The sequence below is a fragment of the Sycon ciliatum genome, chromosome 2 (genome assembly GCF_964019385.1).
Source record: "Sycon ciliatum chromosome 2, ocSycCili1.1, whole genome shotgun sequence".
Lineage (NCBI taxonomy): Eukaryota > Metazoa > Porifera > Calcarea > Leucosolenida > Sycettidae > Sycon > Sycon ciliatum.
In genome coordinates, this window is record NC_088644.1 from 10528253 (window position 1) to 10555004 (window position 26752).

The 26752-nt window shown below is 47.5% G+C and overlaps 1 protein-coding gene across 1 annotated transcript in view; it reads left to right on the forward strand.

Moving 5' to 3' along the window:
• The first annotated feature begins 1202 nt into the window (after positions 1-1202).
• LOC135808626 (misshapen-like kinase 1) overlaps positions 1203-26752 on the forward strand; it is a 38202-nt gene continuing 12652 nt past the window's right edge. The window contains exons 1-16 of the mRNA XM_065321846.1: positions 1203-1682; positions 1995-2060; positions 2370-2426; positions 6691-6735; positions 7023-7100; positions 7447-7495; positions 7700-7761; positions 9121-9211; positions 9701-9831; positions 10589-10643; positions 10871-10949; positions 11453-11534; positions 16517-16598; positions 16730-16799; positions 25457-25667; positions 26234-26379. Coding sequence (XP_065177918.1) covers positions 1644-1682; positions 1995-2060; positions 2370-2426; positions 6691-6735; positions 7023-7100; positions 7447-7495; positions 7700-7761; positions 9121-9211; positions 9701-9831; positions 10589-10643; positions 10871-10949; positions 11453-11534; positions 16517-16598; positions 16730-16799; positions 25457-25667; positions 26234-26379 — 1343 coding nt within the window. The 5' untranslated portion in view covers positions 1203-1643. The remainder of the gene's footprint in view (positions 1683-1994; positions 2061-2369; positions 2427-6690; positions 6736-7022; positions 7101-7446; positions 7496-7699; positions 7762-9120; positions 9212-9700; positions 9832-10588; positions 10644-10870; positions 10950-11452; positions 11535-16516; positions 16599-16729; positions 16800-25456; positions 25668-26233; positions 26380-26752) is intronic.

Sequence of the window (26752 nt, forward strand, 5' to 3'; positions counted from 1 at the left end):
ACATGTATGGTTCAGATGGTCCGCAGGGACCGGGTCTCTGCCAACCGCGGAAGGTTGTAGTAAGGTCACTGTTTCCAAACACAGTGTCCTCCACCTTGTTTCATGCTGTCAATCTAACAATATGCGTGAACTACATGTATATTACACACAAGGTTTATCTAATAATACTACTAGTACTACTGTACTAGTATTGGGTTATTATAATACCATGTACATGTACATGTAACTATGAGCCTGGACTAACTCAGCCCCACCTAGTCTATGACACTCACTCTTCTCAAGGTGTTTGGTCTTTGGAGTACTGACTGTACATTATAAGTACAAAGTTTCGTGTGGAAATAACTTTCGCTATAATTATTCGTTAGGGGGGCACGAAATCCATGTAACTAAACTCTATAGTTTGTACCAAAATAAATTTGTATTTTTCTGAACGTTCGGGGTGACAGACCTCGACAAGAACCGAAATTATACAGTCATGTAGTACATGTGCGTAACGATGACTGTATGTGATCAGTTTTCTGTTCACCATTCTAACGAAAGATTTCGTAAACGAGAAATGTGTAGGGGCGACGGTTTCAAATAGGACACAGGTTGCAAACCGGAACGGACTCAATATTCACTTTCTCTCTTGGTACATGTATTTTGATTAGAAAACATACATGTATGTCACAGTGAGACTACGATGTGTCCGAGCTAAAATGTCATGTAGTACTGATCACTCCACTAGTCTATACAGTCGCGTAACGATGACTGTATAGTGGAGTGATCAGTTTTCTTTTCACCATTCTAACGAAAGATTTCGTAAACGAGAAATGTGTAGATCTACCTTCTATTTATAATAATTCATGCTGGAACCGAGGATCTAGCCTTTGTAGGCCTAGCGCCTAGGAACGAACAGTTAATTCGCAAAAAAGACAAAAAAAAAAAAAAACAAAAAAAAAAAACAGAGTCTAGTCTACTGCACATGTGCACATGACATGGTCGTGTTGTAGTACAGACGACCATGCAGACTACTACTACTGGACCGCTCCATGAAATCCGATTTCTAGTCGGGTTGACGATCTACCAGCGCTCAGCTACTGCACTGCTTGCCGCAATACAGACTGTCATCAGTGCCAGCGGCAGTACACTCTTTTTGAGGCACTTGACTTTTGAAACGTTTCGTGCGTTTCATGTGGCCTCGCCGAAAACTGCTCCGATCATCGTTTCCCTGCACTTCTAGTTCTGTGGAGGCTCCTCTTTTTGTCACTGTCTGCAGTGCAAGTAAATTTAGTTGAGTGGAGAAGGCCACTGCTGTGCTTGTATGCTGTTGCTGCCTTCTTTCTTGCAAAACTCTGAGGACGGATTACCTGTGAGGCACTTCCGGCGGGATCGGGAGCGGTTGACGGACTAGAGAGAATGACTACTAGAAAGTAATGCTTGTTTGCATGCAGCGTGCCGAGCCGATGTGTGCTGAGTGAAGCGGAGGTGATCACTTCGCTTACGAGCGCCGTTCTCCTGCTCATCTCCTTCACACCTCTGCAAGCACGAGCAGATCGCTGTGCGGTGCCTTTCAGCGGTGTTGGTGGCGCTAGGTAACTGGTTAGAAGCTTAGCACGTAGAAGGTCAGGTGTTAGCTGGTGAGGTCAGGACTTGCTGGAATCATGGCGGGACTTGGTGATATCGACCTCAGCCAGTTGAAGGTATTGGCGCTAGCTCTTTGAAAGCTCGCCTTCTTTCTCTGCCTGTGTGCTGCTGTGCTTTCAAAATCTTCGCTACGTCGCTCGTTTGTTTTGTTCTTGTTGTTCACTGTGTATGAGCGCTGTATGTGCTGTTGTGTCCCGTTTGAGACATAATGCCATTCTCAGCTTCGTCTATCCAATATTTTAGTGATGTATTCATGTCGTTTCCCCCATCGTGAATTCGTCTGTTTGAAAGGTTCCAGAGGGAGTATTTTTGTTCCCTTCTTTGATGTTCGGTTCATGCGTGGGCTGCGTCCCTTTTTTTGTGTGCAGGACCCAGCTGGAATATTTGAGTTGGTGGAAGTGGTCGGGCATGGCACCTATGGCCAGGTGTACAAGGTAAGTGCAAGTCTGAAACTTGAGTCGTGGCACGCTGCGGCCTGCAAAGCAGATGCAACTGGTCTTTCGTTTCCTTTGCCCGCATGTGTGTTCGCTTTGAATGCTTGAAAATGTACATGTGCGCCACGTCCTTCTCCCTGGCGGGCCAGAATCTCACCCTGCCCTGTGTTGCCAGTGTTGGTGTGGTAGCGCGGACGAGTGTTATACGTAACGTTACTTACATGTGCCTGCCAGTGCAGCTTGCGCTCTGAGAGGACATAATGCTCATTGAGTTGTGTGCTATTTCTCCGTGTGTTACTTTCCTTGAAGGGTCGCCACACAAAAACTGGACAGCTGGCGGCGATAAAAGTGATGGATGTAACAGAGGTATGTTGCCCTGGGCTGTACCTGCTTATCGCCTCGGCTCTATTTTAAAATTGTGTCTCGTATAGTTTCATCGTCCTTTTTCGAACGTCTGACTGTATTTCTACTAGCTGTTCGACGATACAGTAGCAGAGAGGTTCTGGAGCTTCTGGTGTCACGGTCCTCTATCTTCTGTTTGGTGGTACATGTTTGTTGTTCGTTCACGTACTTGTACTAGGGTAGAAACGCTACTGTCGACATGTCTGGGGGTACACGGAGCGGGTAGCGATTTGTGTGTTTTCATCAACAGAGGCACGTGCAAGCACGCTCTGATCTGATCTGGGAGATAAAAGCGAAACGAAGCTTGTCAAAGATATGAAAACTCCCGTGCCGCTTCTTGGAGCTGCACCCGCCAAAAGAAGCCAGGGGACTGTCACATCACACATCAGCTGAACAGGGCGCCAGTCACAGTGAACAAGGATTGCTGAACGCCTGGCTGTAGCCTAGGATAAAGGGGGGGGCACGGGGTCTTAGCACCTTGTAAGCTTGTTAGTTGTTACCTAAACTAAGTAAGGCTCAAGTCCTTTCTTGTTACGTTTTCTGGGTGCCTGGTAGTTTGGGAGTTCTTTCTCTGTTCTGGTGTGAGAAGGTTACTGCCAACAGTTACATCAGGCTCAAGTTATTGTGTGTGTGTGTGTTTGTTTTGTTGCTGTCTCTCTGTAACACAACATGTTCTTTGTATGGTCCATGCTCTGGTAATTCTCTCTCTGCCTGGTTCAGCGAACATGCCAAGATTAGAACTAGCTCTGCCCACGTGTGCAGCATTGTGTAGTCATTAGCACCTAGCACCTGTGTCAGAGAAGCTCCATTACCATGATTACAGTGTGGTGTCTGCTCCCAGTTTTCCGTTGCAGATAATTGTAATCATAATCTTTCATGTCAAAGTCAATGACGTGATCAGTAGTGGGTGAATTATGGCCAATTCAGTACTTCTTGTTTCAGGAAGTAGCTGATTCCTCTTATCCTTCATATCGTAGATGTTCTTCCAGTGGTAGTAAATGGGAGGAGATGATCATGGTAATGGATAGCCTTCGGAATTGGTAGTGATTTGAATGGCAAGAACTCAAGCTACGCATTGCGACAGTGCAAAATTCGAGCAAATGCATGAATTGATAATCCTCAATCCTGGGAGCAATACTAGTAGTACTAGCGCTTCTTTGTGGCAATCCAGCAGAATAACCATTGTGGCCAGCCCGGTCAGGTATCAGCTGATGGGCCATGTGAGCTGTTTCTACTAAGAAGTAAGAGATATCTGTGCCCAGTGAAGATGTAAATTGGTCGTAATCCAATTTATCCTGTCACACATAGTAGTCTACCCTTGGGGCAGTTGGAATGACACACTTGTCACCTATACACTGCCATGTCTAAGGCAGTAACGGGTGTTTGTGTGTATGCCAGTACTTTGGTTTGGAGGACCACCCTATTCTCCCCGGCAGGTCAATTGTGTTTTCAGTGCCCAGTGCAGTCATGGCTAATGTCAATGTCAGAATAGTAGCAACACTTATTCCTAATGGGGTGCTAAGGGTCCAGTATTGGCAGTAAGACAGTGTACATTGTGCGGAAGTGACGTGTGCTAATTGTATGGGATACAAATTGAACATGTGTTTGCACGATGAAAGCATATTTTGTACTTCAACAGTAGAGCCTGACAGATCATATTAATAATTATGATAGTGCTACTTCAAAGTAGCTGTTATGCTTGGTGTGACCAATTCATTCATTAATAAGGAAAGGTATTTTTTAAATTTGTGACCCATTGAGTCTGAAGGCTGGGTGCATTGACTACGGAAAGAGCACACCATCATTAAAAACAGCTCTGCTTCTTGGGGCTTCTTCTCACGGATGTTACCTGGTGATGACTTAGCAGCAGAACACGATACTACATCATGCATAATGATGTATAGTGGTCTCAGCATGCCGTCTGTCGTTTGTTAGAGATCTCAACGGGGGCACCTGAGTGAGAGGCGTCAAATAATTGTACCAGGATGTGTGCGGGGAATGTTGATAAGTTGAGTTAAAGCTGAATTAGGGTCCGAGAGTTTCCTCTGTGTTAGGTGTTAAGTGCAGCGGCCTGGGTTATGTTCTTCCTCCGTGTGACACTTTGTGCAGTTGTTCAGTTCTGCCTAAGTGCCTGCTGGGGCTGTTGAAAGGCCGGGTAGCACGCTCAATTGCTGCAGACACAGAATTAGTGAAGACGGAAGATTACTTTTTGCAGGAGATCGGTGGAATAGAAATAAACTATGAATCCCTGTACATATGTGCACTGTGTTGGTAACTAGAAAGTGGCAGGCTATTCACCACTCTAGTAACAGGGCTAAATAGCAGTGTACAGTGCCTGGACAAAGTACTTCGAAGTACAGTGGAATGTCACTTATCCGGTCGCCAGTTATCGGAGCACGTTGGTTATCCGACAAGCCCGGGAGTGGTAATTTTATGACTCAACAGTAAAATTCTATTTTTTGTATATTATTAGGGAGTTCAGTCACGTGACAAATCAGCTGAAAACAGCCTTCACGCGGGTCACGTACATTAGCATGGTAGCGGTGGCACCATGGACTTCGCTGCAGTTTTCGTCGAACTGCTTTGTCCTGCTTTCTTTTTCAAAATTGAAAGTTGGTGCGTTTTATAGCTGAGGTCTTCCTGCTCGTTTTGGTGCCGCACTTGCTTGGGCAACTGTAGTTTGAGCTTTTTGTTGTGAGGAGTGTAGTTTTCAATTGGATTTTTCATCCGGTTGGAGGGAGTACACGGCCAGGAAACACCCACCATCGTGTTCAGCGACCTCAAATTATGTAGAATAGTGCTTTCTTCTCGAGCTGGGGGCTCGCTCTTCATCGCGCTTTCAAGACTTTCACCTCCTGGTCGCCCAAAATGAATGAATTTCTGGACCCAATATGTTCAAGCGTAGGAGTGTAGGAGTGTTTCAGATGATTTGTTGGCCTTAGTGAAAGATTGCACTTGACGGAGACTTTCGCTATTGCGACAAAAGTGAGCTATGATTAATTTTTGAATTCGACTCGTCGCCTTGAAACCAGAAAGAAATTGCTATGGAGTGGTGCTCTGACATGAATCGCGTCAGTGATTGGATTGTACGCATATTTCACTATTGTGCATTTTACATGTAAAATGTACATGTACATGATTGATCAACTGTGTGACAGCCGCAGTAAAGTTGGGCATCTGAAGATCAAACTGTTGTATTTATTATTTGTACATGTATAATACAACCATAGCCATCAGTGCTCACTTCAATTTCATAGTAATGGAACTCGTGTTCAATGGATTTAGCATTGTTGCTATGGTGGTTGCTACGGGCGCCGCGCTTGTTCTCATTGGTCATCGCTGGCCGAAATATTATATTTTGATCAATATTAGGACTAACCAACCTGTATTGCACCTATATTACACCTATATTGCACCTACAAGCCAGATTTCATAGCATTCTGACAATATTGTAATGTTGCTAAGCGTTTGCTAGGCTTTCCGGAAAACCCTGTTGGTGCCACAGCAGTATGGCATTCCGCATACATCATGATGAAGGTTGGCGTATGACTTTGACGCCTCATATCTCTGGTATCCTTCAAGATTTTTCAACCAAATTTTCTGTGCTATCTCCTGTACTGTAGTTCTTCCCGAAAACAAACAGTTTTCTTGGTTTACTACGAAAGAAAAAAATACGGTGATATCCCTAATATTATACGGTGTAATATGCATTTACTTGAAGTAGATGTGGTCAAGTATGCTAACATGTATGTGTACATGGAGCAATTCATGAATATGCATGAATATATTTGGGTATTGTGTACATAAATCAGTGAAATCCAGCCACATATGCACATAAAAATGATATCAGTTATCCAACATATTCAGTTATCCAACATGCCTGATTCCTGAAGTGATCGGATAAGTGACATTCGACTGTATACTTGTGGGAATTAGAAACTGTAATCACCAACTGCTTTACAGTTATCATATTCCCATGTTTTCCCAGAATGAATACTTGCCTGCACTGCTCGTGCGCTGCTTTCCTGTAAACATGTCGTAATGAGGCGCTCACAGTGTGTACTGCTAATGATAGTGTACACTCTATGGGCTGTCCCAAAGTGTATGGTATTGTGTTGTGTTGGCTGTGCAAACCCCTTACTTACCTGTCGCGCTGTTGAGTCGGCACGTGTCCAGAAGAGACCGGAGCTGACATGAAATGCTTGACTTTTGCAATTTTTCCTGACAGGAAGAAGAAGAGGACATCCGGCTGGAGATCAACGTACTGCGGAAGGTGAGCCCTGCCTTTGTAGAATTACAAGCCATGTTTGACTTCTGAAAAGTAGAACTTGTCTGCTATAATCCGTCCCGGTTACCATACTGGCGAAGCTGCCTCATGTTTATTGTGATGTTGGGATGTCTGTCTTGTCTAAGAGCAAGTGCATATTGTTTCGCTAATGCCAGATGGGGCCATATTCTCACTTGGGGGTTGTCTTCTGCCAATATTCCCCAGTTTACCATAGTTTTGTTTATTTTAAACACATCGTTCTAATTCTGTGTGATGCAATCGATGTTCTCTAGTATTCCCATCACCCGTGCATTGCCACGTACTATGGAGCGTTCATCCGGAAGAACCCAGATAGAGACGACAGCCTTTGGGTAAGTGCCAGGTTTCGATTGAAACCCTCCCTGGCGCAGTGTTTACTTTCCCATCCACGAATACATGCAGCAGATTGGGTGGGTGGACGCAGTTGACTCTGAGCTTCTTCAAGCAACAAATCCCCGTCAAAACTGTTCCCGATGTTTTGACATTCACGGTGATTCATTCTTGCCGGATCCATTCTTAGTGTATTGGAACTATGAATGTCATGGATGCTCAGCTATCCAAAACATGTGTCGTGTAACCTTTGTTGCTCGTGCATCCTCTTACATGGCCTGCTTGTCAACCAGCAGATGGATTCTTTGCTGATGTTTTTTTTCTCATGTTCACTTCCTGTTATTGCAGCTAGTCATGGAGTTCTGCGGCGGAGGCTCCATTACGGACCTAGTAAAAAGTGAGTGGAGCCCCACCGTCTTTGGATGGTTTAGGTACAGGAAGCCTCCTCCCTGCTAAGGCATTATCACTGAGCATGTCATACGAATCTTTAAGGTGTGTGTGAGCTCACATCTGGATTACCAAAGTTTTTTTCATAGTCCCCAACTCCCCCAGGCATATTTCCATTTATTTTCTGTTTGATTCGCATTTTGTTTTTGGCTAGGCTCTAAGGAACAGTCACTGCGAGAAGAGTGCATTGCCTACGTTTCCAGAGAGGTGATGAAGGTGAGGCGCAGAAACATGCAAAATACATGTATGGCTGTATTAACCTGCAGATGTCATCGCTAGGCATAAGCAATATTTCCACAGGGATGTGCATAAGCAACCAACGACTGACTGGGTACTGAAAAAGTAGAAAAGCCAAGCAAGTTCACACTTTTTTCCCCTAGCAATGTTAATGTGATTTCACGAGGCCTGCAACCACCAGCAGAGATGTGACTGTCAAAAACTCAACGTTTCCATTATTCATTGAGTTACCATGGTTGCAGTACTGCCGAAAAGAAGGCTATGATTTAACCAAGTACAGCGTACCACTATGCCACAGTGACTCAATTACATGTAAATATAGACTGCATTACTTGAAAAACAAGAGAACAGCCTAGGCTAGACTCTGATCCCCACCTCCTAAGAAGGCCCTTCTTCCAACGGTACCTACATGTACACTGGTGCGTGGAAGTGCAATCACGTGCACGAGCGAATACGCTGTGACGTTTGGAGCGCACGTTATCGATGTGGGTCAGCCAGGAATGCTGCGAATCACCTTGTATAGTATAGGTATGTGTGATCCTAAACCATCGAGCAATGGCTGGTACTGGCATTGATCTTGGTACATCACACCTGCATGCCATCCTGCCTTGGCTATCCACAATGGCAGCTACTAGTACTAGTACCATCAATACACGTACATGTACATGTACGAGTGCATCAGCCAGGTACCGGAACAAGATATTCAGACAGCTCAGTACAGAAATTATGATTTTTTTCCTATATTCATTAGTTGCGGGAGCTGTGTCGTTTTGTAGTGTATGAGATCTAACATGCATGTGTTGTGGAATATATCTGATACGTTGGCAGTGGCCTTGTGAGTAGGATGGGACTCTGTAGGCAGAGAGTGAAAGCCACGTACGAATCGTAGGACAATGCAGGCGTACCTGTACTGGAATTGCCTGAAGTACATGTAGTACATGCTTGCTTTACCGTGCCACAGCCGCGTACTACAACCAGTACAATCGTAATACCCACGAGAGTGGCATATGCCTTGATATCTCTATCCAGAGCTGTGACAACAGACCTCTCTATCACATGTTAGGAGCCGAAAGGTTGTGTGAGTAAACAGTGCGAAATGATCACCGGCGAGATGTACCCGAACCTGAACGCTCTGGTCATCTTGTACAGTAGGGTGCACTCATTTGCCACAGGCTGGACAAATTCTGGTGCGTACTCCGTAAACCACAGTTGGACACTCTTGGAGATCGTGTGCTCTTGCTGGTGACATTGACTTGCACTTCTGTAGATAATGTGCTCAACGTTCACTTCTGATAAAGTTGTGTTGTCTGTACACTTTTCTTTTTCCCTTGTGCAAAGGGTCTGAGCCACCTTCACGAGAACAAAGTCATCCATCGCGACATCAAAGGACAAAACGTTCTGCTCTGCGAGAATGGAGATGTGAAGCTGGGTGAGTGGTTATGATGGACCAGTGTAACCCAGCCGACGGTGTGGTGTTGTAGGCCAACTAGCACCTTTGCACATGGGTGAATGTTTATAGAGACTAGTAAAACAACCTAACAACTTCTGGCTATGGTCAATTATTCAATACAGCTGGTGGTGCCCTATGCACATTAATCACACTGAATCAGTCATTAATGACATTGCATCGGTGCCTTAGCTGGGATTTGTAACCAGTTTGAGGATGTGCGCTTTGCCTTACAATAAAAGGGTTTGGTATACTAGCTAGAATCATGTATGGTGTAAAGCAATAGATTGTTAAATATGGTGCCGGATTAGTACTTGGTTCACAGTGGTAGGTTTATCAACTCAAGTTCGAAAAAAAACATGAGCCGTGAGTTAAGGATAGTTATCTCATCCAATCCTCGATAGTCTGGCCTATTATTGCCACTGTTTATGACATGGCATTGGTGATTGTTTGTCTGACTGCTCTGGGCAGTGGATTTCGGCGTTTCTGCCCAACTTGTCAGGACCATAGGAAAGCGCAACACGTTCATCGGTACACCATACTGGATGGCCCCGGAGGTCATCGCTTGCGACCAGCAAGAAGACGCGTCGTATGATCACAGGGTACGTACTAACTGAAATGTGTATCCCGGCATGCGTTGTGTTCCATGCTGTGTCTACCTATGCCATGCTGGTATTATTTCTTGTACGCGTAGGGTTCATCAGGGGTATCTGAATACGTGGGTTGCCGAACTAGACAGCATCAGTTACAACAGGAGACTGTAGCTGATTCGTTGTGACTGGACAAAGACAACAGGAGTTCTCAACTGGCTCTCCAAGGACAGGACAAAGATGTGTTGAGGAGAACTTTGCACTAGGCCTGACAGGACTGAGATCCAGACAGCAGCAGCGCTGACAGGATTAAGATTACCCAATCAAGGATAGATCATGACTCTGCTTCACTAGAACCTTCTCGCATTCACTCAACCCCTCTTGTCTTTTACAGACTAAGTTCTCTCCCAACATTTTCTTAGTATGTTTGGCATCTACCTACTGTAGAGGCAGAAAATTTCGTCGGTCAAAAACTTCGTCCAACTCCTAACAAAGGGAGTTCATCCGGTTGAAAATTTCGTCCATGGATCATAATAGTGTATAGAAAAGCTGGACAGATCGACATTAGTCCGGCACTTAATTTAGTCCAAAAGTTCCTTGGACGAAAAAGACGAAATTAAATTCCAGACGAATATTTCTGCTTATACAGTACATGGTAGGTGCAATTTAGTGACAATGCCTTGATCGATGGTTGTGGTCAGATAGGTCAGAATGCATCGCTGTTGTTTGTGTGTGTGTGTGTGTGTGTGTGTGTCATTCTGCCTTGCAGTGTGATGTGTGGTCGGTTGGCATTACTGCAATAGAGATGGCGGAGAGTGAGCCACGTAAGTGATCAGTACTATGCATGGCATTGCAGTGTATTGGTTGGTGCAGTACCTATTGCTGAGGAATGGACGTTCCAACATCGAAACCTGCTATATGAATTGGTCCTTTGCAGCATCTCTTTTCATTAATCGATGCACGGCTTCAAAGCCACTAGTTGTGTTTTAACCAATGGTTTCTAGTGGTAGCTAGTGGTGACCATCATTTTGTTGTTCTCACTGGTCTGCAGCTCTCTGCTCAATCCATCCTATGCGTGCCTTGTTTCTCATTCCACGCAATCAACCTCCAAGGCTCAAGTCGAGGAAGTGGTGAGCCTTAGACAAAGTCTCAACTATACTCCTAGTGTGTGTGTGTGTGTGTGTGTGGCTGTGTGTTCCAAATTTGCATGCGCTCGCAGTGTTGTGGCATTCACTTGTCAGTTACCTGTTCCCCCGTTTTATTTTGCCAGGAATTTAACACATTCATTCATCTTGGGCACCCTGTGAGAAGATCTTAGGGTCTGTTGGGAATGCCCTAGTAAAATTATAAAATACAATACCAAATACCTGTTCCTAGAAGTTTTTTGCTGATAGTTTGTACTGCAATATCTCCATTTATCACTCTTCTTTTTTCGACTTCGGCAGACCTCGGTCTTAAACTCGGCCTATATTTCCCATATAGACCTCGTCTTGGTCAGTTCTATGTATACATCGTGCCCCGTACAGGGATATAGTGGCATGTGCTATGTATGGTGTTGGAAGCCAAGTCGACTGAGACTACACGGACCTGAGCATCACTTCTACTTTGCCTTGCCATTGTCGTTCTGTGCCAGGTCGCGAAAGTTCATGCACTTTGTTGAGCAGTGTTTGCTGAAGGACTTTCGCAGACGTCAAACTGTAGATGAGCTCCTTCAGGTATGTACCAAAGTGTCTTTGTGTATGATTATGTATGATTGTGTATGATTGATATTCAGGAAGGACTCAATTCAATTGGCTGTCTTGACATGCCACGAGGTGCAGAAATAAATAAATAAATAAATAAATAAATAATAGGAACAATTATACCGGGTAATTGAGAAAGTGCATTTAAAGATACGCAGAACAGCTATTTGCAAGAGCAAGGCTGAAGATGTTTCAAACTCTATTGGTAAAATGAAAAGCAGTATGAAAGAACACGAAAGCTGCTACAAACCATAGCTTTTAAAAAAAGGAAGCTTGTATAACCAAAGCAGTTGGGATTGAAAAGAAGAAAAGCACTGTCAAATCCAGCAACACCCGCCGAGTACGTAAGGAAGCAGATTTCAACAGCAAAAGTGTGTGATGTGGTAGGTATGCTTGGGCTAGCACGCCACACCACAGATTACGGCCAAAGTTCCGAAACTCAGTAACGCGGCGCATTATATGGTCCCGATAGTCGCATCACATTGATCACATTGATCACATTGATGATCAACATTGATCACATTGATCACATGATCATTGTGGCGATACCAAGAGTTCATATCCCCCAGAGTGTGCAACGCGCGATAGGGTCTTGTCACGACTCGTTTTCAACATTACGTCATTTTCATGGTCACGGCCTGCACGCGCAGCTACATGAAAAATGACGTAATGTTGAAAACGAGTCGTGACAGAGATTTGTGTGGCGTTGCACACTCTGGGTGTTATGGACTCTTGGCGATACCAATCATTGGGACGAAGCGTGCTCGTGATGAAGATGCGAGTTGCGCGCCGCTCCACAAAACCACCCTTGATGGGCACGCGCCTGGTATGGCTGGAGGAAGTTCATCCCGTCTTCAGGATCATTCTCATTCAATGCACTGGCATGTGACTCCTCCAGACTCCTCTACGTCTGAGTCACCCGGTAATCTAGGTGAGCCTGGTCCAGGGATTATTTCTCGTCGGATGTCAAGTCATCACGGTGTAGTGTCTGCCAGCCTGCTCGTGTCTGAGGCACTTTGGGCTTACAACAGAAAGTGATACAGGCTGACAGCACTAGCGGCGACAAAAACGAGCGGAAGGTCACGGGGAATACGAACACTTCTGACACCAGTGTAGTGTCTGCCAGCCTGCTCGTGTCTGAGGCACTTTTCACTTACAACAGAAAGTGATACAGGCTGACAGCACTAGCGGGAGGAAAACAAGCTCTTGGGCTTTAAACTCTTCACTTCATAATTCCACACAGCAATGAGGAAGAATGATGGGTTTATATAGGCCAGAGGGAGAGAGCAGCTGGGAGCGAGGGCAAAAGATTACTAGGAAGACAACTGTTGAAAGATCTAAGGAAAAGACCTTTGAATGTGTGTGAGCTAGGGCTGAACAATAGCATGGATTCGGGGAAGAAAGCTGTTGGATGCCTAGAACCAGGAAGGAATCTCGCAAGGGATCAAGAGGGTCAGTGATGGGGAACTGACTGTACAGGAATCAATGTAATGTATTAGTACAGCATGAATGCGATAGGTCATGCCTTACCGGTCTTGCAAGCAGGGCTATCTAGTCCTAAGTGGTTGCGCGTGAGAAGCACTTAGATAGAATGTACCTGTGAACTACAATGGAACTACTGGTAGAGACTTGGCTGTGTGATCACTGTTCACTGACAGAGCTAGAGATACTACATCGGGACGTCTCAACATGAATGGAGAAGTTGGGCTGCCTCAGATAGACCTCCATGGGCGACTTCCCCTTCAGTGCACGATGCTTTCTAACTTACCATCATAAGTACAGTAGAAGAAAACCAGTCTCGACGGCCAGTCAAACGCGTCTTGGGCGAGTTCCTGGATCATGTCGTCGGCAGTGTCGGGGTGAGTCCGGCAGGTGGTGATGTGGATATATTATATCATCTGTGAGAGAGTAAAGCGATTTGGTCGATTGGCAGTGCCGGATGCGGAGATGCGTTCTCTTGACGGAATGGAACTAATCTACAGACCACAGTAGCTACTTTTCGGGAAAGAGGTTCCTACCTGATGGGCTGAAGCAGACATTCTTGACAGTTGGCCAAAGACCGACAAACTGTTGTCGTTCAGCGATGACCAATTCACACAATGCATTCGACACGTGCGCGAGGACGACTGCTGGGCAGCATTGCCTGCTGCATTGGGATGTTCCTTGCCGCCCGGACCTCTGCTGCATAAGCATAGAGACGCGCGCCGAACCGTGCACAGCTCTCTGGGAACCTGATGGCGAGCTGCCAATCAGTAGGACCCTGCCAAGCGGCCTCCGCGAGATGATGTATGTCAGACCTCTGGCCCTGATAACAGGGACATCCAGCTTCGTACCAGAAATAAGAATAAAATAAATATATAAAACGAGAGAGCTTGGAAGCTCAGGGCCCTACGCTATGCTTTTTTGCCTTGATGACCTAGACAAAAAAAGCATAGCGATGTTATAAATTCTTTAAAAAATTTTTTTTTTTAAGACATAACCTGGGATTCGAACCCGCACTATCGCGCCCTGCATGCATCCCCCGATACACTTCGCATACATACTAATTCTTCCAAGTTGCTTCACATTATGATCTTGCATTTGAAAGCCCTGTTTGAATATGCATTGTGGCCAGCCGTCTTTGATGGTACAGTACGGTAGGGATAGGTACGGGACAGGTACGATCGAGGGTAATACGACACCGTCTCCCGTACCGTACCATCAAACACAGCTGGCCACATACAGCTGCCCGCAATATTCAAATAGGGCTTTCAAACGCAAGATCATAACGTGAAGCAACTAAAGAATGGGTATGAATGCGAAGTGTATGGGGGAATGCATGTAGGGCGATAGTGCGGGTTCGAATCCCAGGATATGCCTGAAAAAAATAGGAGAATTGAAAAATTTATAACATCCCTATGATTTTTTGCCGTCAGATACGGGATAGCGCCAGGCGTGACACAAACAAACAAACAAACACACAAACAAATACCAAATTAAAGCTGTGTGGACCCTGGCTAGCCTCAGACGTTACTGAAGTAACGTCTTCTGCATAGCTACGGGAATAAAAAAAGTCAGCTTTGTTGCACACGGCTGTCAAGAAGCGGCAACTTAGAAAGATGGCGTCGGTTCGAGATGGCATGGTAACCGCGCACGTGCCGTGGTCCGTGACTTGCTCATGTATGCACGCAAATGCAAGTCACAAACTCACAAAGATCGTCTTTGCATTTGGAGAAAATATCTTCGACTCTCTTTGGAGGTTTGCCTAATCTTTACTTGATTGCGATGCCAGTATGTCCTCTCAATAATTAGAACAAAGAGAGCTGATGATCGCTTCATTGCTGAGCAGAAGTAACAATCAACTCTCCTCATGTCCTGAGTGCCAAAGGCAGACGACTGCAATTCCACAACGCTCATTTCACGATGATGGAAACAATAATCGTGTACTAGTACACACTTGGACCATTTGGTCATCCCTGTTCTAGCCGCTAGTCCGTCCAGCAAGCAGATATTGACTATTACGATAAGGACAACTGCGTGAACGAGGGCTCACCCAGCAAATTCAATTCAAGACGTGACTCCAGTCAAGAATTAGGGTCTTTACTCGAGAACTTCACAAATACAGGTCAAGGCACCCCACAAAACTGATAGATGGCACGAACGAAAGACAAATAGGCTAGACAAAGTGTCCCAAGTGATTGAAAACAGCAGATCTACCAAATAAGACAGCTACATGTGCCTAAACAACGATTCCCATACAGTAGAGAGTATCAGGCAGAATGAAAGCCTTGGAAGTGCACAAATACAGCCACGACCGCCACAAAAATTGGACGACCGCCACAAACAAATTCTCATTGCTCTACCTCCTTGAAGGGTGAAAGTTACCAGTTATCCTATAGTGATGTCAGTTTATGCCTGTTGGAACCCCCCACAGCCCGCACGAAATACCTTTCAAATAATTCCAGGATGCAATTGCAGCTCCAGACAGGAGGAAGAAGAACACCGTGAAAAATAACGGCAACGATGCCCAAACTCTCGGGAAACGGCTGAAGTCTTCCTGAAGATGTTAACATTGAATAGCCATCGATTACCAGCGTGGTTTGGTGACTTTAGAACTGTTTTGAGACTTAGAACGAAGCGATATCTCAAATTTGATGGAATTGTTACCTGTCAAATGCGTGGGCGAGCAGGCCAGCTGACTGGTTATGCATGAACATGCATGAGCATGCATTGATTTTTCATGGTTCACGTGCAGAAAACTAAGTTGCCGCGATCCAAGTGCAGCTAACAACCGTGTGCCAAAGCGTACGTAACAGAACCTCTACGGTGTTGTACATGATTGTACTTTGTACCGCACCGAAACATCTCACCAGCACCTCCGAGCCGTATGCGCGAAGTAAATTGAACGAGACATTGCAAATGCAGTCTTCCAGTACTAGGCGCGACTTTCGGCGCGCACAAGAGGTACGTGGGTTGAGTCGCACGAAGATAAGAGAAAGAGTTATGACTATACAGGAAACAAAGAAACTTACTGAGCGCTACAGGGACCAATATCTACCTGGGGCGAGGACTAGCAGAGAGGAAGGATCGCAGGTGGTTGGACCAAGGCGCTACTGGGTGCCAAAATGTTCGTTTTTTTATCCCAACTACCTCACACTTCATGCACAACTAACACTAACTCATCCAGTAGAGAGGTTCAGGACAAGCACAGTTTAATCTTACCGAGCTATCTCAGTCAGAACTATACAGGATTGAAAAATATAACCAAAGATAAATTGGCTTGGGGTTGCTTGCTTGGCAGTATCGATGAGAAAGTCGCATGCAAGCAGGTAGATATCAGCACAGACATGTGTTTGTGTGCGTGTGTGTGTATGCGTGTGTGTGTGTGCGTATGTGTGTGTGTGCGTGTGCATGTGTGTGTGTGTGCGTGCTTGTGTGTACGTGTGATCCTTTGTCTTGTTGCTATTGGTAAACAGCATGACTTTATGAAGGAGGTGAACGAACGGTACAGTCGGATTCACCTCAAGGACATGATTGACAAGTCCAAAAGGAAGAAAGGTATGCGGCTAGTGCTGTCATGTTTGAAATTCCTTCTTGTCGAGTGCATGCTGTAAACACTCTTCATGCCCCTGGACGTCGGCTATCACCGTTGCTTAGTTGTGGCTCCACTGATGTTGTATCCAATGCAGCCAATGCTGGGGACGATGACTACACGTATTCTGGCAGTGATCCCGAAGATGAACCCTCCGAGGACACCGGGTAAGTAGATCACCACTCCCAATGGTACACAGTGGGTTATGGAGGTGAATTGTGGGTCGACACTTCATCGTATGGTGATTCAGTGGAGTACATTGTGCTCCCCTCCCCCCCCCCCCCCCCTCTCTCTCTCTCTTTCTCTTTTTCTTTCAAAAGAATTTGCTTACAGGTGTATCCATATATGGCCCAACTTCTGCGAAAACCAGGCTTAGGGTGAAAATCATTTTTTTGAGAAAAATGATGTTTTGTAAAACGGTTGTGTCGCGTGGACGCTCGAGTGCAGTGAAGTGGAACCAAAGAGAATCTCGCTTGTTTGAAGAAGTAGCAGTCATGGCAGGAAGGGTTTCAGCAGTCAGGGAAGTCAAAGGGCTTCCGGTAGAATATTCCCTGCTACTCCTCTAGTCACAACGAAGAGTTTTTGAGCTGATCGAACGGATTCCATCTCCTTCACTCAGGGATGGCGAAATGTCTGCGCTAGCTGCTGCTTGCGGAAAATGGTGAAGAAATCGTCTCCAGTTAGAGTCGTGATGGCGATAGCGAGGAGAACCTGGACGGCATCGACCCAGCCAATCGAAGTATGGAGATACTAGCTGTTTCTGGGCCTCACGCAAAGGGAACACGCGCAGCAGAGCTCATACGTTTGCAGCAAGTTCACGAGGAAAAAGGCTAGAAGCGCAGTGTGAAAACTGTTTTGAATTGAAGTCCTTGGCGATGAAGTGCTACTGAATGCCAGGCGAATGAGCGAGCAGATCGAGAGGCCTCCACTTGAGACTTTCCTCGCTGGACAGCTAGCTGCAAGGGATTGTACGGCGTGCCGAGATTTCACTTGCTGGTCAGCACCAAGCAGACATTGCAGCACGCCAGCACACTATCACTATGCGCATCCTACGAACAGTGGAACAGTTTGAAAGGCTGTGTTCTTGCTTGTTTTTGTATAGTTGTACTAGATTCACCCTTCAAAAGGTGCCATCTCAACTGGAGTCGGGTTTCCTTGTGGTGTGTAGCGCCAGAGCATGCCAGTACATGTATGCAGCCCCAGAATGTGCTGAGTGAGGAGCAAACAAAATTCATGCAGAACTGTGCATGGCCACTACAGCCTGCAGCACCAAGGGGCCACAACAAGCCTGCCCCCACATGCCTACCTTGTTGTCGCAGACCGATACATTCTCTGTTTCGAGTTGTTTGCATGCGTATGTTGTGAGTGGATCGCGATAGATTGAGACGCTCGAATTATTGCAAGAGTTTTAGAGTTTCTTACCTGAGATGTATTTTCGCTGCGATTGAAGTTCTGCTGCAGAAAGTGTTAGGATTATTTACCACTACCTGACAGGGTTTGCTGTCACCCAGCGTCGGGTGCTAACACCGTCTGACAGGTGTAACCCTTCAGCTTCATTCTTTTCTTCTTTCTTTCACAACCGTATTTTGAATATTTCTGTTTGTTTGATTTTGTTCTGCACCTGGTCGTTGCTTGCAGACCAGTCGCCATATTTTCTATAGTTACGCTGACTGTGCAGTCGCGTACTCATGACGTAGTAGTGTAGTGTGTCTTCTAGAAGCCGTGTCAGATTTGTTCTCTTGACCCTTTCGCTTTCTTTGACATCACGTATCCATATCTAGAAGCCGTGTCAGATTTGTACTCCTGACCCTTTCGCTTTCTTTGACATCACGTATCCATATCTGTTTCACGGGAGCTTTTGTGAACCCGCGCGGTCGCGCGCATGGTTCCCCCGTATCTTGCTTTGTTGTACGATAATTTGTACTACGTTATCTTCTTTATCCTTTTCTGGACATCTTGGTCCTTTTCGGGCCTTCTTGTTCAGGTTTTCTTGTCGTTTGTCTTTTCGTCTTTCCGTCTTTCAATCGAGTGATTGTTGGAACCAGGTTGCCTACGATGTCTCCTACGACCCTTGTGTGAAGTATTATTGAAGAGCCTTGTTGGCCACATTTTTTGGCGACCACGCCAGGATGGCATCGTTAGAATTAGGCGATCTGGAGGCCACGTTTATCAGAAACGGTACGGCGTACGGTTATAAGGAGAATGACCTCAGAGAATATGTCGATGCTCGTTTGGCTGAAGTTAAAGAGAGAAACGAACGAGCGGAAAACCGGTCCGTGGCCCAACTGCGGGAGGAGTATGATCAGAAGTTGGCCGACATCAAGCGTGAGGTCGAGTCGGTATCGCAAGCGGAGTGTCCGCGGAGCAGACTGGCGAGTACCAGTAGTGTTACGAGTCACGTGACTAAGCGTGCGACTATCAAGATGCCGAAATATGACAATCGGCAGTCGATCACCACGTACCTGGAGTTGTTCGAGGACGTGGCCACCCAGAATGGGTTTACCAAGGATGAGTGGCTGATTCGACTGAGAGTGGCGGTGGTGGGGACACGATTGGAGAAGTCGTGTAAAGGTTGCCATCGTTATGACGACGCAAAGAGAGAGTTGCTGCTCGCCTTCGGCAAGACGCCGGAGAAGGCCTGGCGAGCGCTCACCACGACGCATCAGAACCCGGAAGAGTCCTTTTACCAGTTCTGTGTGCGGATTGCACAAGAGGTCTGCCTGTGGGCCAAGCTCACAGGTGGTGTGGACTGTAGTGGTGGTGCGGGTGATGATGATGACGGTGAGGCTGATGACGATGGATTCGGCGCAGCAGATGAGCGCATCATGGGCGCCCTGATCAAGCAGCTGGTGCTGGAGGCAGGGAGTCCTGAACTCAAGGCGTTTATGCTTGAAAGGAAATGTTACTCGCTGACATTTGCTGACTTTCAAGCGGCAGGTACGTCGTACCAAGAGGCACATGGCCGAGCACGTGGGCATGCGTCAAAGCCCAAGCCCGCACTGGAGGGTGACATAGTGACAGCGAAGTCGTTTCGAGTCACCGTGGATGCTGCTGAGCGAGCCCTCGGCGACCTGGAGTATCAGGAGCGTCAGAAGTATGTGAACCAGAACTGGTTGTGCCGGAACTGTTTGAGATGGGGACATCGCCAGGCTAGATGCAATGAGAGCGCCAAGTGCAACAAGTGCAAGGAGAAGCACCACCCGCTACTGCACCCACCCGGGAGGACTGTGAATGCCGTGTCATTCCGGAATGAGGATGTGCGCCTAATGACGGCAGTGGTTAAGGTGGTTGGACCCACCGGGAGCAGGAAAGTCCGAGCATTTGTGGACCCAGGTTCCCAGGCATCCTTTGTTTCCACAGCACTGGTTTCGGCCGTTGGAGCCAAGACCCTCAGCCATCAACGAGTGCGTGTGCAGGCATTTGGACATGACGAGTCCATGCAGTCAATGTCAGTCAAGGATATCAGCCTAGTGACGACCGAGCGAACCATCAAGGTCGAGGCCTTTGAGCAAGAGTCGCTGAGTTTGTCTCTGCCGAAACCATCTGCAGGCTGTGTGCAGCGTTGGAAGGAGAGAGGAATAGCGCTGAGTGATGTGGCTACACCTGGGGTCTCGGATGAGATCCATTTAATGATCGGTGCTGACCACGCGTTTGACCTCTTCCAAGAGAAACGGCAGAGTGGTGGAGAGACTGTCTGGCGGACGGACTTTGGCTGGCTGATTGTTGGGCCAGTGGGTGAGCCTGTACCCGGGAAGTCAGCAACGCGCACGGTGGGAGTCGTACAGTCTCAGATCGACCGACTCTGGGAAATGGAAGCGCCTGTGGGTCAGTCCAGCAACTGGCCAGCTTTCCCCATTGCCATGGAAGACGGTCGTTTCAAGGTCGGGCTGTTATGGGCCAGTGAGGAGCGTCCACCGGACAATCGGTGGCAGGCGTTGGCAGCAGCGAATGCGCAGCTGAAGAAGCTGGGCCCAGACACCCCTGAGAGGCAGCGCTACGACGCAGTTTTGCTGGCCGAGTACATGGCGCTGGGCGCAGTTGAAGTCGACCCAGACCCGGAGCAGGATGGGTATTATATGCCTCACCATGCTGTTTTCAAAGCTGAGTCGACAACAACGAAAGTCCGAGTTGTCTTCAATGCCTCAGCAGCGCTGAAGGGTAGGAAATCCCTGAATGATGTTCTGGACCCCGGTCCGTCTCTCCTACCGAGTATTTCTGGTTTGCTGCTGCGTTTCCGAGAGCGGGAAATTGCGATGCAGGCAGATATACGGAAGGCCTTCTTCATGGTCGGCCTGGAGGAAGCTGACCGTCGCTACGTCCGGTTTCTGTGGCCCAATGAGAAGGGCGAGATGACCACGTACCGCCTCACCCGTTTGCCATTTGGTGTCAATTGCTCTCCGTTTATTTTGACGGCAATCCTGCAACACCATCTGGATGCCGAAGCAGAGCAGCTTGATCCCAAGTCACGCGAGCAACTGAACCACCTACGTGAAAGTCTCTATGTTGATGACTGCGTGGCCAGTGCATCCACTCCACAGGAAGCTGACGAATTCCGCGCGCAGAGTGTTCACAGCCTGAGTACTGTCGGCATGGATTTGCGCAAGTGGCACACGAGTACTGATGAAGCCGCAGAAGAGTCTAAGGTCCTTGGCTGTACCTGGACGGTAACTGACGAGCTGTGCTTTCCAGTCGGCAAGACGGATGACGTCAAGTTGCCCTGGACGAAGCGCACGCTACTGAAGGCGGTAGCTTCTATTTACGACCCACTCGGATTCGTGTCGCCATATTCGCTGCAGGGCAAGATCCTGATGCAGGAACTCTGGAAGCTGGCAAGTGGTTGGGATCAGCCGCTGAGTGCAGAGTCAGCGAGTATCGCTATCAAGTGGTGGCAAGACCGTCATCTGCTCCCATCGCTATGTTTCCCACGTTGGCTAGGTGACAGAAGCGACGCGCCTGCAGTGCACCTGTTCTGTGATGCATCAGAGCTCGGGTATGGCTGTTGCATCTACTACGTGTTCGACGGAGTCAGCCGGCTAGTGTTTGCGAAGTCCAAGGTGAGCCCGCTGAAAGCTCATACCTTGGCCCGCATGGAGCTGCAAGCAGCGTTCATCGGTGCCCGTTGTCTACAGTTTGTACTGGAGCAGTCGTCCGTGTCACCAGCCACTGTGCACGCTTGGTCGGATTCTATGACAGTGATCCAGTGGTTGGCAGCACCTCCGTATCGCTGGAAGACATACGTCTCGAATCGTGTTAGCGAAATTCAAGCCATCGCTAAGCAGCACTCGGTTACGTGGTTGCACTGCCCTGGAGCTGACAACCCAGCGGATATCGCTAGTCGTGGTGCGTCTGTTACGGAGCTGATGGGAGATGTTTGGCAGCAGGGCCCAGCGTGGCTGCGAGATGGTCAGTGGCCGAGGAAGGAAGAACCAGTGCCTACTGACGAGTCGCAGATGGAGCTGCACGTCACAGCAGTGCTGACACCTGATGCCAAGAACCAGTGGTGGCTTCGCTTGTCCAAGTGGACACGGGTCCAGGGAGTTGTTCGCCGGATGCTTTCCTGGAAGTACAAGGACGCAGCAGTTGTCAGTGCCAAGGCAGATCAGGTGCTGTTGAGAGCTATCCAGGAGGAGTGCTTTCCGGCAGAGTTGTCTGAGCTGCGCAATGGCCGTAGCGTACCGAAGTCGTCGAAGATTGGCCAGTTCAGCCCGTTCCTCGACAACGATGGTCTGATTCGTGCGACGCTACGACTGCAGTTTGCCGACTTGGATCCCGACACGACGCACCCAGTACTGCTGGCCAAGCACTGCCTGACAAGGCTGATGCTGACGAATGTCCATGTTAGCCGGCTCCACCAGGGTGTGGAAGCGTGCCTTGCGTTTGTACGCCGCCGGTATCTGATTGTTGGTGGTCGACGCATGTTGCGTGCAGTCAAGGAGAAATGTGTTGTCTGTCGTCGGGCTGATGCCCCTACTGCGTCTGAGAGAGCTGCACCGCTACCAGCTGATCGTGTGTTGCATCAGCGGCCGTTCTGCGTTGTCGGTGTCGATCACGCTGGCCCGCTGCTCGTCAAGGACCGCGGCGTATCCAGCAAGGTGTGGATTCTATTGTTTGTGTGCGCGACAACACGTGCAGTGCATCTTGAGCTTGTCGAGAGTCTGTCGGAGGAAGAGTTCCTCCTAGCGTATCGTCGTTTCGTCGCAAGATTCGGCAAGCCTACTCTAGTTCGGTCGGATAACGGCACAGCGTTCGCAGCTGCATCCCGACGTCTCGTCAGTTCAGTGGATTGGCGACTGAATGCCCCAGCAGCACCATGGCACGGTGGGTTCTTTGAACGGCTGGTTGCTATTGTCAAGTCCCCACTGCGGCGTGTGTTAGGCAAGTCGCTCCTATCCAAGACGGAGCTACGGACTCTGCTGTCGGAAGTCCAGGATGTCGTCAATGACCGTCCGATCACGTATGTAACGGAGGACGAAGACTTGCCGCTGTCTCCGTCGATGTTGCTGGGTGCTGCTAGTGTCCAGTCTGACTCGAATGCGGAGAGTTGCTTGTCTCACACTGATGCGAACCGTCGTCTGCAGTATCTTTCGCAGCTGAGAGTGCACTTCACTGCCCGATGGACTGAGGAGTATTTGTTGAGCCTCCGCAGTCACCATGACCGCAAGGGTCATGCACTAGCAGTTGGCGATGTCGTGTTCCTGGCAGATCATACCAAGAAGCGTGTGTGCTGGAAGTTGGCCAGAATACTGCAACTGCACACTGGTCGAGATGGCCGTCAGCGTGTCGCGAAGGTCCGAGTGAGCGGACATGAGTTGCTGCGGCCAATTCAGCGCTTGGTGCCGTTGGAGATCTCCAGCCGCAATGAGTCACCAACTGCTGATGCTGATAGTGAGCCCGAGGATGTCGAGGATGTCGTGCCTACACATAGGGCTGATGATCCAGAGGACGTGATTAGTGAGAAAGCCACACTCAAGCCACAGCCACAAGTACAGCAGTCGGTACGCACGCGTACACGTCTTGTGCAACGCCCTCAGAGGTATCGTGAGTGACTTGTGCATGTGTGAGATGTGCTTTGGTGGGGAGGATGTCGCAGACCGATACATTCTCTGTTTCGAGTTGTTTGCATGCGTATGTTGTGAGTGGATCGCGATAGATTGAGACGCTCGAATTATTGCAAGAGTTTTAGAGTTTCTTACCTGAGATGTATTTTCGCTGCGATTGAAGTTCTGCTGCAGAAGTGTTAGGATTATTTACCACTACCTGACAGGGTTTGCTGTCACCCAGCGTCGGGTGCTAACACCCTCTGACAGGTGTAACCCTTCAGCTTCATTCTTTTCTTCTTTCTTTCACAACCGTATTTTGAATATTTCTGTTTGTTTGATTTTGTTCTGCACCTGGTCGTTGCTTGCAGACCAGTCGCCATATTTTCTATAGTTACGCTGACTGTGCAGTCGCGTACTCATGACGTAGTAGTGTAGTGTGTCTTCTAGAAGCCGTGTCAGATTTGTTCTCTTGACCCTTTCCCTTTCTTTGACATCACGTATCCATATCTAGAAGCCGTGTCAGATTTGTACTCCTGACCCTTTCGCTTTCTTTGACATCACGTATCCATATCTGTTTCACGGGAGCTTTTGTGAACCCGCGCGGTCGCGCGCATGGTTCCCCCGTATCTTGCTTTGTTGTACGATAATTTGTACTACGTTATCTTCTTTATCCTTTTCTGGACATCTTGGTCCTTTTCGGGCCTTCTTGTTCAGGTTTTCTTGTCGTTTGTCTTTTGTCTCTTCGTCTTTCAATCGAGTGATTGTTGGAACCAGGTTGCCTACGATGTCTCCTACGACCCTTGTGTGAAGTATTATTGAAGAGCCTTGTTGGCCACACTTGTCATGTCACCTAAACAAAAATCATCCATGTCTCTTCCTTCACTCTGGTGGATCTCTTTTCACTTCTTTCCTGTGATAACAATTTTGTGTTTTTTTTGGATTTTTTTAAAAACACAATACCCTGGTGTGTTTGAGATACTTTTAATACCACTATGAGTCGACCCACACCTGTAATATTTTGTTTCCTGACCTCCCATGCCCAGTAGAAGCTGAAAATGGGAAAAAGTCATTTTGTGAAATTTCACCCTAAGCCTGGTTTTCGCAGATTCTGGGCCATATGGCACTGGTCTTTTCATCCTGACCAAGGTACAGTCAGTATCGCCTATAGCGTTGGTGTTTGATTTTGAGCATTTTATCACTATAAGCGATATATTACTATGACCGATACTCCATGCAATGTATGCGATTGGGGTGTCAAACGACTCAGCGCGCCGTGCACATACGCACTACATACATGTACAATGTCATATAGCTGGCTGTAGCTCCTGACACACAAAATCAGGATTTCCTCACGATGGAGGCATATTTTTTACTTGTACAAGCAAAACTCGCCAAACAACACTCCCTGGACAAGTTCTTCACGAAGAAGTAACACCCTGTTCTCCTCTGACATCGCTTGATTTCACACCAATCACTATAACTGATGCAAAAATAGTGTAGTAAACGTCTTTTGAAACATGAATTTGATCACTATAGGCGATATATTACAAAAGACGATTATTACTATACGCGATAACTGTGTATACTTAGTTATGGCAAATGAAAATGAATTTGAGAAATTGATCACTATATCCGGTATATTACTATAGCCGCCAACCTTATAGGCGATACGGACTGTACTTGCCATTTACTCTGACTGTATTCTTCGCTCAGCCATCACCACATCGCTAGAAACAGCTAGAGAGCTGTGCTTTGTGTTTATTCTGTTCTTGTTTTTCTCTTAGCACCTTACGACTGGCAAGCTCTGCTGGTGATAATTCCACACTCCGTGCTGCTGGTCGAGGAGATTCCCATGCGGATAAAGCAGCAGCAAAGGCTTCTCCTGAGCCGGTGCGGAAGTCATCGGAAAGTCCTGTCCAGCCGCGCACTACACCACCACCAATGGATCGTGGACATCAGCGTTTGTCGTCGCTAGGGATGCTTCCGCTTCCGTCGGTAGGTTTCTGAGCAGGGAACCATTAGCTACAGAGCAGAACCAGTATCTGCAAAGCTCGACGAGGTGCAAATTTAGCGCTCACTGACCAGGTGACGAGTCAATCGTGTGCTCGTGTTTTCTCGTCACACGTTCTCAGTGCGCCTCTGTGTTTGTAGTAGTAAGAATTTGGAACACTAGGATGATTCGGTGTTGGAAAAAGGGAGATGAAGACCCACCGTACCACTGCATGCCATCGTCACCCATGGAGAACCCGATTTTAGACATCAAGTTGTGCTTTACCTCTTTAGGTTTCGGCCTCGTTTCTCTGTGCTGTGTTGATGAGTCCACAACGGGCAAAGGACTACTGTCCTTGGATTGAGCTGGTAGCATGTCAGTAGCGTGTGGTCGTGCTGTGAATGAATGTTGGGATACACTGCGGTATGACCGTATCCCACTGCCACAGCATTTCATCAGGAAAGTTGGAATGTTGTGACAGTAGAAGGAAAAGACCTTACTGGCAACAGTTACGTAACACTGTGTTTCCTTGTGTGTGGATAACCTCTCTTCTCCCCTGCTGTGGGTTTAGCAACAACGACAAGACATTCGTGAAGAGGAGAATGCCGGCACTAGTAGTGCCACTGGTACGATGATTGTCAATGAAAGTGATAGTGACTCCGACACGGAAGATCAGAAGAGTGGCACGTTGATTCGCCAGTACAGTGCTGAGCCAGTGTAAGTCCGAGAGACGATCACAACTAGACCACAGTAGTTTGCGACATCCCAGCTTGTTACTGTGATGCTGTCAATCCCCCTCCCACGCACACGCACACACACACACACACACACACACACACACACACACACACACACATGCACACACACACGCACACCACACACACCACACACACCACACACACCACACACACCACACACACACACACACACACACACACACACACACACACACACACACACACACACACACACACACACACACGCCACACACACACCACACACCACACACACATCACACACACACCACACACACCACACACACACACACACACACACACACACACACACACACTACTACTACTACTACTAG